The sequence below is a fragment of the Carcharodon carcharias genome, chromosome 12 (genome assembly GCF_017639515.1).
Source record: "Carcharodon carcharias isolate sCarCar2 chromosome 12, sCarCar2.pri, whole genome shotgun sequence".
In the NCBI taxonomy this organism is placed as follows: Eukaryota; Metazoa; Chordata; class Chondrichthyes; order Lamniformes; family Lamnidae; genus Carcharodon; species Carcharodon carcharias.
The window spans coordinates 109539433-109554121 of record NC_054478.1 but is presented as its reverse complement, the minus strand read 5'-3'; the positions used below and the strand labels follow the sequence as shown (position 1 = coordinate 109554121).

Sequence of the window (14689 nt, the reverse complement as noted above, 5' to 3'; positions counted from 1 at the left end):
AACACTTTGGTTCCCCTCCCCCTGCAAATCTAGTTTAAACCCCCCAGAGCAGCACTAGCAAACCTACTCGCAAGGATGTTAGTCCCCCTTTAGTTCAGGTGCAAACCGTCCTGTCGGAACAGGTCCCACCTTCGCTGGAACAGAGCCCAATTATCCAGAAACATGAAGCCCTCCATCTTGCACCATCTCCTTAGCCACGTATTTAGCTGCATTATCCTCCTATTTCTAGCCTCACTAGCACATGACACGGGTAGCACTCCTGAGATCGCAACCCTGGAGGTCCTGTCCTTCAACTTTGCACCTAACTCCCTAAACTCTCTTTGCAGGACCTCTTCCTCCTTCCTATCCACATCATTGGTCCCTACATGGACCACGACATCTGGCTACTCACCCTCCCTCCTGAGAATATTGAGAACTCGATCCAAGATATCGCGGACCCTGGCACCAGGGAGGCAACAGACCATCCGGGATTCTCGATCTCTCCCACAGAACCTCTTATCTGTCCCCCTGACTATCGAATCCCCTATCACTACTGCTGTCCTCTTTTCCCTCCCTCCTTTCTGAGCTGAGGGTCCAGCCTCGGTGCCAGAGACGCGACCACTACACCTTGTCCCTGGTAGGTCGTCCCTACCAACAGTATCCAAAACGGTATACCCATCGTTGATGGGAATGGCCACAGGGTGCTCTGCTCTTTCTGTCTATTCCCCTTCCCTCTCTGACAGTCACCCAACTACCTGCCTCCTGACTTTTAGGGGTGACTGTCTCCCTGTCTATTACTACCTCTGCCTCCCGTATGATCCAGCTGTAGCTGGATGCAACTTTTGCAGGTGTAGTCATCAGGGACAATTGTGCTGTCCCAGACTTCCCACATGCTGCATTCGGAGCTCTCGCCTGCCCTAACTGCTGCCTCCATTACCTACTCCTAATTTAATTAAAGGACCTTACCCGGCCTTACCTCACTGGGAGCAAGCTCGTCCTCAGCCTCTGCTCACCAAAGCCCTTCGAGCCAAAGCCTCAAAGCTCCACTCATTCACTGGGCCACGCACACACTGGCCGCTCCTCTTCAGCTTCCCCTCCTTTTATTTACAATCTCCCAATCACCTCTCCTCTCGCGCTGTTTTCAATCTGTTTTAAATTTATTCTTTCATGGGGTGGGTGTCGCTGGCAAGGCCAGCATTTGTTGCCCATCCCTGATTGCCCTTGAACTACTTGCAAGGCCATTTCAGAGGGCACTTAAGAGTCAGGAGTGGAGTCACATGTAGGCCAAACCAGGTAAGGTTGGCAGATTTCCTTCTTTAATGGACATTAGTGAACCAGATGGGTTTTTAAAACAATCAATTATAGTTGTCATGGTCACCATTACTGAGACTAGCTTTAATTTCCAGATTTATTAATTAAATTTAAATATCACCATGGTGGGATTTGAACACATGTACCCAGAGCGTTCACCTGGGTCTCTGATTTGCTAGTCCAGTGACATCACAACTATGCCACAGTCTCCCCTGAATTGCTGAGGTAGGCATCCAAACTAGGTTTAATGTTTCACCTTAAGAACAGTGGGCAAAATATTCCACTCTGGAGTGTGGTGAGCACAGAAGTGCAAGTGATTCCTGCACTGAGGGCAGAACAGCTGAGCATTTGTGATCTTAATGCTATTTGTCTCGTTATTTATGCTCTGTGCTGAGCACGGTGAATCTTGTGGTGGGGGCGGGCTGGAAGTCGCACTCCCCACCATTACCTCAAGAAGGCCTGGGTGCCATATTTAAAGGGCACCTAAACAGCATCTCTCTCTTCCCCCTCTTCACCTGCCTCCCAGGTCCAGCCTCCGCTCCACCCTTCCACCTTTCCACACTACACCCTTTCCAACCTTGGTGCAGCTTTTGCTACCAGCTCCTGATATCAGTGAAGTTATGAGCGGCCCCCAAGAAGGCGATAGCAGCCTCAACTAACCACAAAGTAAAGCTACCCAGGTGCCTGCCATTTATATACAGTTGTAAAACTGAATGTTCTAACTTGCCACTGAGTGGGGAACTTAATTTGGCGGAGGAACTTAATTCCAACCAGGTGATGTTTTAATAAGTATGCATGAAATGTTAATACATGCAAAAGGGCTTCCCAATATTATTTGTCGGGAAGCTCAACCTGCCTTTAAGTCCAGAGAACAGAATTCCAACAGTTCATCCCGCTGTTGGGAAACTGGTTTTTGGATTCATGCTTTCAACTGCTGGTGAGTCCAGAAGATTCTGCCCAGCGTCTCAGCTACTCAGTACCCCCTTAAGTACTACACCTAGCTATCATTTTAATTTGACTTTAATGCCAGTGCGGGGCTCAAACCCATACCCTGTGATTCAGAGATAACGTGTCCAGCTGAATCAAGCCAAGTGATTTTGATACGAACAGCTTGGAAGCTTTTGATTCCCACTTTATCAGGGTTGCCATTTTGAATGGTGTGGGATGTGGGATCTGTCGTTGGATGTTCCCATCCACTGCACACTACCTAGTTATATTAGTACAACAAAATGCCTGGACCATCCTATAGAGTTACATGTGTCTCACTCCCCACAGCCTCAGAGTGAGTAGAGAAAATTAGGGTTGTGGGATCAATGCCCCAACTGTTTAAGTTTTGATATTTATGAACAAATGCCCTAAATGTATTTTCCTTACTTTTGCCTTTGCATTGCTGCAAAATGCTTCTTGCATAGCAATTGTGCAAAAGAATTTTGGGAATCTGAAATCTCGACTCTGGTCTGGAGAGTATTGTTTGCGGCCAGGTAGTATAAATAGGGTCTGTTAAATTCAGATTGTTCATGTAGCTATTAGCTTATCAAAACCTAAAGGCGAAGAAGCATAAAATTATCCATTTAAAGCTGTGTTACTTCCTTAAAGAAAAAATTATGTACTGCAAATAATTAATAATGATGTGATTATATAGGTTATATAATTTAGGTGGACTTTGTAATTTTCTATTCCAATATTTTGAGCACTTCTATCTCGAATATCAAAGTGATTCCATCATTATTGCAATATCCATCTAGTAGGTATTTGGGGCTGAATCTTCTGCTCTGGGCCTAGGTGCCTAGATCCCATGGTGGGGCAGGAAGTCAGAGGACTCTCACTGAATTGCATAATCTTCAGCTCATTAATTATGCAGATACGAGTTTCGAATGGAATCTTGTGGGTCAGGCAGGAAGTTGCCCTCCCTGCTGTCCCCCCATTGAGAGTTCCCCTGCCGCAGGCATCCCCTCCCCTTGCAGAATTGTCCTCACTCGGACCCCAACCCCGGACTTCGCCTCCTGACCAACCCCCTTCTTTCGTGTGTTCCAACCTCTGCCCCCACTTAGTCAAACTTTTTGGAATGGAGGATTGTACCTCCACTTTGTACATTGTGATTGCATTATTGACACTTCAGGCGTTAAATTCTAATGGTTTGATTATGTGTGTATATGTATCAATTTCCACTCCAGGATTTGGTGGCCAAGGCAAATGTGTTTATAACAGGCCAAACGGTTGAGTATCAACTGCAATTTCTTCCAACATACGGCAGTGGCAGGTGATGAGAGGGTCCTGGTCAGCACATAGTGGAAAGAAATTGGAGCCTTTACCATCACTATCCATAGCTTCGTGCATGTAAAAGTTCATGTTGCCTCAGCAACTCGACCTCCTTGGGCACAGGTGGCTGTTGGCTTAATTGGCTGGACGGCCGATGTGGATCAGATTGGTGTCAACGGTACAGACTTCAATCTTGTTCCAGCTGGATTAGATTTAGGACCTGGCTCCTTGCCCCTACCCCTGGTGGAGATCATTGCGCTGTGTGTTGGACTTGTCTTCAAGCAGAGAACTCAGGGAGAAGAAAAATTATATGTATATAAAAGTACTAGCAGTAGTGCTAAAATTTCATCATGCCATATTGATGGCATTATAGTTAATGTAAAGAATAATTTGTACATGGAAGTGTTTGCACAGTAACCCATCTCTTTAAACCAACCTTTTAGTTCATCCCTCTTAATACCTGTCATTGCTGTAGGGCGGTTTTCTATGTTAAAGCTGGTGTATAAATGTGTGTTGTAGGAATCTAATTGTGTAATGCTTCACTTGGAACTGCTTCGTGTTGATGCCAGATGTTGACGTGGGAAAGTGTTTACAGAAAAATGCTTCATTTTACAAAATTGTTAACTCATTCCTGTATATCTGTACCATTTGGAAATGCAGTTTTCTTGTTATACTTTTATTCATGATGTTGTACTCATTCTATCTGAACCTTGATTGCTCCCAATTCAAAATTATACTGAGAGCTCTCATAACCAAAAATTGACGTGTTTATTAGAAATTGTTTGTTTTTATTTTAGTGAGTTTACCTTTTTAGCATTAATCCATGACCCTGAAATTTCTTACAGAATGTTCTGTATCTGTCAATTTACTAACGTGTTTTTTTTTAAATGCCATCCAGACATTATGTATACTTGCTAATATAGCAGATGGAACAACAGCAAAGGACCTCATCATGACTAATGATGACATATTACAAAAAATTAAATACTACATGGTAAGTAAGTTTTTATGAAATTTGTCAATTATCAATTTCATTTTTCCACATTATTGATTTTCATTTTGGAAAATAGTTAACAGCAGTACATGAACGCAATTGCTATCCTGAGACTGATTGCTTCAGTCTTTTGTGAAACCAGGTTGCAAGTGCTCTACACAATAGCCTTGTTTTAGAGGAGCTGCAGTTTGTGGAAAATCTTATCTGCTGCAGCCAGCAGCTGGATTGTGTGCTTTTATTACTGGGTATATGGGCTTTAAAGTTGCATAACTAGATGCCTTAACCTAGTTAGGATTTAATTTACACACCAATAAAAAATCCAAATAAAATAAATTTATTTGAAATAATCTTGCATTCCTCAATTATATTTCATATCAATGCTGCTTCTGCATATTTTACTATGATTTGAGGTAATCTTTTCCAATATGATATGAAAACAGAAAATGCTGGAAAAACTCAGCAGGTCTGGCAGCATCTGTGGAGAAACAGAGTTAACATTTTGATTAAATAAGAAGAATATAAAAGTAGTAATTTATAAAAATGAATAAATAAAAATTTTTTAAAATAAAAGTGACAGGGCTATCTGTCGCTTGTTTCTATGTTGTGCTTTCACAGATTGCTGACCCTTGTTCAGCTATTAATACATTCTGCTGTCTTACCTTTATGTCGCTCTCAGCATCTTCTTTGGTCTTTAACACTACCATTGCCACACCCTCTGTCTTGCGTCCATGACACCTTTGTCAATGTCTCCTGAGCTCCCACTTGTCCCTGACCTTCTATTTTGCTCCACCTGCTCCACCCCCTCTTAAACAGTATAAAATCCATCACGTTTCTGCTTCTCTTTAGCTCTGAAGAAGAGTAATGCGGACTCGAAATGTTAACTGTTTCTCTCTCCACAGATATTGCCAAACCAGCTGAGTTTTTCCAGCATTTTCTGTTTTTATTTCAGATTTCCAGCATCTGCAGTATTTAGCTTTTCATCTTTTCCAATATGGCAGAACTAGTGAGACATGATTTTTCATCAATTGATTGCTATCCCTATCATAGTATTAAGGGTTTTATCTTATCTTTCTTGCAGCTAGACTTGTAGGACCATTCTTTAGATAAAGATAAATCCTTTGTGCATGCTTAATTATCAGAATATGCCAGAGAAATTTTACACGAAGATCACATACTTTCCTGTTAAAATTTGAAAAGCTAGTTAAGCTAAATTGTTTATTATTTATTAATTTATTTTAAAGGTGGTGTGTTAAGCACTTGAGGTACACTTGTTTTTGCAAAATTTCATTTACAACAGATTGTACTTTGAAGCCGTTCAAAGTGAAGCTCACTTCAGTGGAGATTTGATTAGTTCTGCAAATAAGTAACCTAGTATCAGCTGTCATATTTGTATCATGAATTAAAGCTGCAGGCACCATAGCGGACCCCCAAGCCCTGGAAATAGAAATTAATGATATTCATCGCAACTGTTACGATCCCCATAGAGGCTGATGACTTTTAAAACTAGATATGAGTTTCTCGGCAACTAATGGAAAGAATCACGACAGAATTTTAAGACTTTTACTGTAACTAACAAATTAAAATCAATAAAAGGCTAAACATTATTTAATATCCAACTAATATACCAAACTACAGAAAAGGCACTTCCCCATTAAATAATTGACACAAGTAAAAATGTTTTATGCCACAGTTAAACATTATGCTACGTTCTCAGTGGCTGTGTTCTTGTAGACTAAGTCCCACACTCCTGGTTCTCCAAGAGAATCCCTTCTTCTTGACATACCAGGGCTAGTCTTCCAGTATCCCTTTGAAAGTTCATTCACTCAGTTTTCTGAGTATCATTGAACTGATTTCCAGCAGCAAGGCACCTTCTGGTGATTCCTTGGTCCTTCAATCTCTACCCATCCTATCTCAACAAACAGGGAATCTATTCTCACTAGCAATCTGCTTGGTGGTTAACACAAAAACAGTCTCTTCCCCTGCTTGGCACAGCAGCAGCTGTTCCTCTTCCTCTCCAAGTCTCTCTGTCTGTCTAAGAGTCTATGTCCAGCAAAACCAGCTGCCTTTCTTTTGTGTCAAGGTGAAAACTGACACTTGTATTTCTGTGGGTTTTGACTTAGGCCTCTGTCCTCATGGCGGCCAAATCACATGGGTTCAGTATGCTTGCACCATCCCCAATTCCAGGGCATTATGTTTTAACTTAAATTGAAGGAGACAGTTGAAAACATAAATGCCTTGTAAAGTCTTGTTAACTTAACCTTTATCATTTCACATTTCATCCCCCGTACCTCTTTCTAATCCCTACTCTTTAGGAGGAGGAAATTACCTGATGCCCTTTGTGCTCCTGCTCCTGCAGGAACACATCTGTTCAAATGCTTAAATGTTGTTCAGTGACATACTCTCCAAGAACTTGTGGGGGATAGAATTGGAAGTCCCTAGGAATTTAATTAGTTTGCTCTTAGAAAAGAACCCTAATTGTTATTGTTTGTAGGTGCCAGGCTATTCAGAACAGATACATCTAAGCATTGGTTTATATACAATGCTACTACTTTCTAAGCTCAGGTTCCGTAGAATAATTTAATGAGAATTTGTATAGTGTCACATAGGCAGCAGTGAATCTATTCATGCCAAATTTCTAAAAGGTGTTGAAGGCAGGGGCAAGGGTGGAGTTTGAGAATTAGTGGTCTTAACCAATAGTATCAGGAACCACCAACTCACAGAGATAAAAACAAAAAAACTGCGGATGCTGGAAATCCAAAACAAAAACAGAATTACCTGGAAAAACTCAGCAGGTCTGGCAGCATCGGCGGAGAAGAAAAGAGTTGACGTTTCGAGTCCTCATGACCCTTCGACAGAACTTGAGTCCGAGTCCAGGAAAGAGCTGAAATATAAGCTGGTTTAAGGTGTGTGTGTGGGGGGCGGAGAGATAGAGAGACAGAGAGGTGGAGGGGGGGGTGTGGTTGTAGGGACAAACAAGCAGTGATAGAAGCAGATCATCAAAAGATGTCAACGACAATAGTACAATAGAACACATAGGTGTTAAAGTTAAATTTGGTGATATTATCTAAACAAATGTGCTAATTAAGAATGGATGGTAGGGCACTCAAGGTATAGCTCTAGTGGGGTTTTTTTTAATGGAAATAGGTGGGAAAAGGATAATCTTTATAATTTATTGGAAAAAAAAGGAAGGGGGAAACAGAAAGGGGGTGGGGATGGGGGAGGGAGCTCACGACCTAAAGTTGTTGAATTCAATATTCAGTCCGGAAGGCTGTAAAGTCCCTAGTTGGAAGATGAGGTGTTGTTCCTCCCGTTTGCGTTGGGCTTCACTGGAACAATGCAGCAAGCCAAGGACAGACATGTGGGCAAGAGAGCAGGGTGCAGTGTTAAAATGGCAAGCGACAGGGAGGTTTGGGTCATTCTTGCGGACAGACCGCAGGTGTTCTGCAAAGCGGTCGCCCAGTTTACGTTTGGTCTCTCCAATGTAGAGGAGACCACATTGGGAGCAACGAATGCAGTAGACTAAGTTGTGGGAAATGCAAGTGAAATGCTGCTTCACTTGAAAGGAGTGTTTGGGTCCTTGGACGGTGAGGAGAGAGGAAGTGAAGGGGCAGGTGTTGCATCTTTTGCGTGGGCATGGGGTTGTGCCATAGGAGGGGGTTGAGGAGTAGGGGGTGATGGAGGAGTGGACCAGGGTGTCCCGGAGGGAGCGATCCCTACGGAATGCCGATAAGGGGGGTGAAGGGAAGATGTGTTTGGTGGTGGCATCATGCTGGAGTTGGCGGAAATGGCGGAGGATGATCCTTTGAATGCGGAGGCTGGTGGGGTGATAAGTGAGGACAAGGGGGACCCTATCATGTTTCTGGGAGGGAGGAGAAGGCGTGAGGGCGGATGCGCGGGAGATGGGCCGGACGCGGTTGAGGGCCCTGTCAACGACCGTGGGTGGAAAACCTCGGTTAAGGAAGAAGGAGGACATGTCAGAGGAACTGTTTTTGAATGTAGCATCATCGGAACAGATGCGACGGAGGCGAAGGAACTGAGAGAATGGGATGGAGTCCTTACAGGAAGCGGGGTGTGAGGAGCTGTAGTCGAGATAGCTGTGGGAGTCGGTGGGTTTGTAATGGATATTGGTGGACAGTCTATCACCAGAGATTGAGACAGAGACTCACGTTGGAGGTGCCTGTTTGGTGTAAGTCAACAAAACTCTTTTTTAGCTGAGAAATGTACTCTCGCTTCAAAATCCATATAAATAAGCTGGACTCATTGAATCTACTTCATTGGTTAAAAAAATGCTTTCATCAATGATGCGCCCAAATTGATCCCACACCACATCCCACTCGTCCATTAATCCTGCTGACCTTCCATGGCCGTCCTTCAGAATTGCCTTTTCCTTAACTTACCTAGGACTGGCTGCACTCCCTCGGTAGAGCTGCCAGATTTCTGGTCACCTTTGATCGACCAACTGCTTCAGTTGATGGAATACTACTGAGGCGCAACCTCGGTTGCTTCCATTGAGCAGGCATCCATCTCATGGAAGCAGTCACACAAAAATCCACCGCGATTCACAAGGTGCTCCAAATGTGTGCATAGTTTGCTTGTGCAGCAGTGAGGCCTGGCCATGAAAATGAATCAAGTCTCTGGCTATTTTCATTCAATGGGTTTAGCTTGTCTGCTGGAAGCACTGACACAAAAGTCCACAATATCCTGATTATATCACAGAATTGAATTGCAGTTCTGGATTAAAATCAACAGTCATGATCCTTCACCATTTGTTACTTTAGTAAGCATTTCTAAACAAATGGCATTAATAATATTTTACTTCAGGAGCAGGGGAACTTGAATGTTCAGTGCTATGTATCATTGGCTGGGGAACTTGCTAACATTAAATACGTTTTGTATTATTTTAATCTTTATATCCACTAATACAACTAATTATTTTCTAGGGTCATTCAAATGTAAAACTTCAGTTAGCTGCTACATTTTGTATATCTAATCTCATATGGAGTGAAGAGGAAGGTAAGGGCATCAAAATTACCTTTGAGCATATGTAATTATTTTCTTGCAATTCAGATACTAGTTCGGATGTTTCTTTTTTTTTTCTTAAAGCTTTAAAATGATAAAACTTTGCTAATTATTTAACCTGCCAGTTTTCTTTGTTTTACAAATTTTTGAATATTTAACTTTGTCAGAATATTTCAGTATACTGCCTGGTGGCCAGAATTGCTAGTTTTCTGTGTGAAAATCTATAACAGATTTCCTAATTTGTAGATTTCTTTTAAAGGGATATTGTTGTATTCCCCTGATCACTCACCAGGCTTGAGCAATGAGTGGCTGAGTATAGAGACAAGGAAGATGACAGGTTTAATCACCGGTGTGTGCTGATTTAGCTGATCTCAAACAGAATGGAAATAAGGGGTGCTATAACTGGCCAAATCTCTTAGGTTTGAGATGGAAAAGAAAGTTAGAAATTCTCACTCCTGGTTGTTAGCTAGCATTCTCTGCTGGAATTCTGTCTGTGGATATCAGATGAGGACAGTATTAGAGTCTCTGATATCTCCTTGATCAGCAGCCACACTGTCTCAGCTCACACCTGAATAATCCTTCCTTAGGTGAGATGCACCAGAGGTTGTCCAGCCTCCATTGAACCATACTCCCAAAAAGTAATTAAAGTAAAATGGTCATTATGGCATACATTGAACTGTGTATTGGAGCAAGTGATGACTGTTCCAAAAGCAGAATCTGCATAAAAATTCCCCAGTGCAGCCTATTGGGCTTTTAACATTGAGTTAGAAGCTTCTTAGAAAGAACTGGCAGATAAAGATGTTTTATCTGTGAAAACTTTCATATCTCAGTGATGTTTTTTGTGGGCTACAAGCACTCATAATTCTGAATAAAGAGCTTTTGAAATGCTAAAGGGGTTTATTGTACATCGGTCTTTGCACCCAATTAAACATGCAAAAGGAACATCTAGTAATAAAACACCTTCTAATTGAAGGATGTAAAATATATCATAGAGATTAGTTTCATACGGAACGCTACATTTGTGCCAACCTATGACTAATAAGCAATAATTATGAAGAATTAACTTGTACTTTATTTGTTAGGTTCCCATGAGCGTCAAGATAAACTCAGAGAGCTGGGAATAGTGGATATTTTACATAAGTTGGTTCAATCTACGGACCCCAACCTTTGTGACAAGTAAGTGTTGTGCAGACATGCATGAATCTTGTCCTTGTTGGAATACTTTCTGTCCCTTTACTAATAATAATAAATGTTGTCAAGTAGTATGTGGCATAAATTAAGGTGAAAAGTCAGTTAATAATTTGTGAAATATAGAAACAATACAATGTTTGTCATTTTATGTATGTTACAATAGAGACTTCAGTAGTGGAATCAGTCAGAAGTAAACAGATTAAGGCTGCAATTAAGAAAAATATTTCCTGGACAGATATTAAACCTTAGTCATCTTGCAAAGAGAGATATGACCTTTAAGCTTTGGACCAGCACATTTGGGTGAATTCTCTTGTGCTGCCGTCTATGTTCAACCCTTCCGAGCTAGTTTTCAATTTTTTTTTTAAGTTCTGTCTAAAACACAGCGCTGAAGCTCTCAGCTTTGTTTTGAAGTATTCATTTCTACAAATGATCTGCATTGTTATTGGCTTTGAAATAATTAACATGAACCTTAGACAACAGAGGTGGTGATTACTTTGCATGAAGATAATTCTATTTCCTTTGCTTTTTAAGTATAACTAAATTGATAAATTTCTTAGGACCAAGTGTTTAATGGTAATAAATTCATGCTGAAACTTCCATATTTGTTATCCCTTTAAATACTAATTGTTGTTTCTTCAGTATAGCATTGCTATAATTTTCTTCTGTAAAACCTATATGGGGGTTGCAGTGCATCAGGGTAGGAAGTGCAATCCTTATTTTTATAAGCTGACCTCAAAAATAACCATGAATTTAGATAAATGCTTTATTAGAATTTTGGAAGTCAACTGTAAAAAGAGCATAACAAGAATTATTTCTGAATCTGTTACAGGGCAAAAACAGCACTGCAGCAATTTCTATCATGAGTAACCAACCTGGTGGGGCCCCATCTGAAGCTCTGAATGGACAGCAGGCGGGAGGTTCAGTGGAAAGCTCACCCCTGACCCTTTTTTGCACAAGTCACCTTGGACTGCAATTTTTGTGTGCAGTGATTCATGAAGAAATGTTAGTCATTCAGGAAGAAAAAACAAACAATGCAGTGGAGAAAGAGGTTCAGTCTCAATGTGACTGCTTCCACAACTACTAAGAGAACAATCGATTTTCCCCCTCGAGTCCAACAAAATAATCTACTCTTGCTGCAGCTATTTAGTGTGTGATTGGTTACTTTTTGAATTTTTTTTTAAAAAGTGTTTTCTACAGATTTTCCAGGGTGGAGTATTGCTTGCTGAATTAAGGCTATACTTGGTGTAAAGAATTTACTTGCACACAACATCCTAAAGAGAATGTAATATTTAAACAAAAGTGTGGAAAAAATATAATTTTGGTTGGAAGCTCTATGGAGTATGTAAAATATTGTATGTATTTGATGAACCACAATTATTTGTGTTTACTTTGGAACTGCATCTGTTTATAGGCCTACACAGTTGGTGTTAGAAATCTATGTTATATATTGCAACCTTCCATAACCCCCAAAAGATATTCCTAGGGGGAGGGGAACATGGATGCAGTGGTCACTAACCTTCACATAAAGATACAGGTGTAAATCCAACTCAGGGACAGGTAATGAAGGAATTCTCTCACTCATCATTCTCTGACTATTTTTAGTAGCACTTTCTGAACAAGTTACAATTCTGTTCCTCAGCAACAGAATTATAACATGAAGGCTGAGTTCCAATGGATTGAGTGTTGGTGGTTTTGTCAGATGCACAGAGACCTAATATTACTGCTGCTACCTGGACACCTAATTGCACAGACAAGATATACTTGGCACCTAGTGCATGAGAGATAATGCATAGGGCTGTTCAGAAATTAAGCAATATTGATAGATCAGTTTAAGGAAGCTCCATGCCATATCTGAGGCACTATAGTGATGAGTCTGATATCTTAGAGCAAGGTAAACTATGTTGACACACATGACACTTGAACAGCAATAATGATATTCCTGGTATTGCAGCTGTATAGAGATCACACATCTTCCATAAAAATGGCTGTTGCTACATAAATGACTTGTAAATCCACAAATACCAAGCCTGGCTTTTGCACATTGTTCAGTGTGCCATGGCTGGCACTAATAACGCCACTGCTTGTAGAGTGAAACTTTTACCTTGCACTGTCGTCCCTTGACTTCATGAATGCAGAACAAAAGATAACCGGTATTGGCATCCATTCAAATGTTCTCTTCTCCAATTAAAAATAAAAACTACACTACAGATTTTAGATTAACATTACACTTAGAAGTATGTTATCTTAATATGATACTCAAATAAAACTTGTGTAGGTCAATTGAAAAGAATGCAGTTCTTTTTATTTTTGTAGTGTTTCCATCTTAATTGGAATTTCCCAGTTCGCACAATTAGCTTCTGTGTGTTAGCTCTGGTTGTTTTGTTGCTTTTGCTTTTGACCCTTACAACTTTCTCCAAATGTTGGCATTTGAATTTTTAGCACTTGCCCTAGTTCTTATGCTGCCGCATAAGGTTTGTTAGTGTTTGTATACTAGGGTTAGCGCAGCAATACAAAGAGGGGTTTTCATTCTGGTTCTTGACAAATAAAAATAGAAGCAAGTTTTGTAAGCATTTGCATTGAAATTTCCAGTGTTCATATTTGTGTTGTCTTGGTTGCTGCATGTGTCAGTGCCTGGCTGCATGAAGCTGTTATCATTATCTGAGCAGGTGTAATTTTTGTGGCAGATGGTCTGTACAGAAATATGGATGGAAAAATGTAAACAAAGTAATCAAAGGTTGAAATAATTTAAGCATGAAGGGTTTGAACATGAAACAATTTTTAAAAAAATAATCTGAAGAACACTTTTAAAAAAAAAAAAGTTGTGACCACTACATTTTAAGTACACTCCTCCCAATGGATTGTTTTGATTACATTGCATTTTAAACTGATCTCACTCAGTTTTTGTACATACCTGCAGCTGATTTGAATAGGTTTCTGCTTTTATACACAGGTATTTTAGCAGCACTGTCTGTAATATATTGCGAAGAGACTATCACATTTTTCTGATGTCATTTTAAGCTCTGCTGACAGAAGTCAATTAAATAAAATGTGGCTTCTTAGTCTTTTTATATAACACTGGTTATGAAATTTTAGTTATGTCCTATAATTAACAAGGGTCTATTGTGATAACAGTATAATGTACTCACATTCATGGTGTCTGTGCAGGAAATTTATATTTTCTTATTAAAAATGATTTTCAGTTAACCTATTGTACATCAATCAAGAATTCCTTCTGCTCATAAGCCTTTAAAGAAAAAATGAACTCAGAATATTTGCCTTCGGCATGCCTTGGCTGTTCTTGCAGGGGATGTGACTTGCCTAGTGACACAAATTAGAAGAGCTTCTGGGAATACCCGAGGACTCTGTTAATAAATGTATTTCCTATTGTACGGAGTCATACAAACCAAGGAAGTCCTCAGCTCAGTTCTCAGTCCTCACAGATTTGCCTGTTTGCCAGGGACTATAATAGGAATGTTTAATTTGACCTCTGTCCTTGAGCAAGGGTAAGGGAAATCATTTGAGGTTCCTGCTTCTGATTGTGATTTGCTAAAAATGCAGAGGTGAGTGCCTAGTGAGAACAGGATTTTTCTCATGTTTGAATAGTTTACTAAAACTTGTCATCTGGCCTTATATAAGAAGAATGCTAATTTTTATGAGAGTAGGATAGAAAACATTGGAGCGGGGAGAGGGTGTGGGAAAGCAGCCTCTAGTAGTGAAGTACAAAGAGAAACAGAAGGGGAGAAACATGCTAATGCATTACTGCTTGTTCATTAAGTCCCATCTGCATGTCGATGCTTCAATCTGTCCTTAAAGCTATGCTGTGATATATTGGGTCAGATGATTGAGTAGATTTTGCAGCTTATTACTCCTGAAAAGTTGCACACATTTTAGGAGAGAAATTAGTCTCTGTAGCATTTTTAAAGACATTTTGTGACA

The 14689-nt window shown here is 40.4% G+C and overlaps 1 protein-coding gene across 6 annotated transcripts in view; it reads left to right on the top strand.

Moving 5' to 3' along the window:
• armc8 (armadillo repeat containing 8) overlaps positions 1-13957 on the top strand; it is a 110463-nt gene extending 96506 nt beyond the window's left edge. For all 6 annotated transcript variants that reach the window (XM_041200330.1, XM_041200332.1, XM_041200331.1 and 3 more), the window contains 4 exons: positions 4448-4543; positions 9484-9556; positions 10645-10738; positions 11583-13957. In XM_041200330.1, coding sequence (XP_041056264.1) covers positions 4448-4543; positions 9484-9556; positions 10645-10738; positions 11583-11616 — 297 coding nt within the window. In that variant the 3' untranslated portion in view covers positions 11617-13957. The remainder of the gene's footprint in view (positions 1-4447; positions 4544-9483; positions 9557-10644; positions 10739-11582) is intronic.
• The last annotated feature ends 732 nt before the right edge of the window (positions 13958-14689 follow it).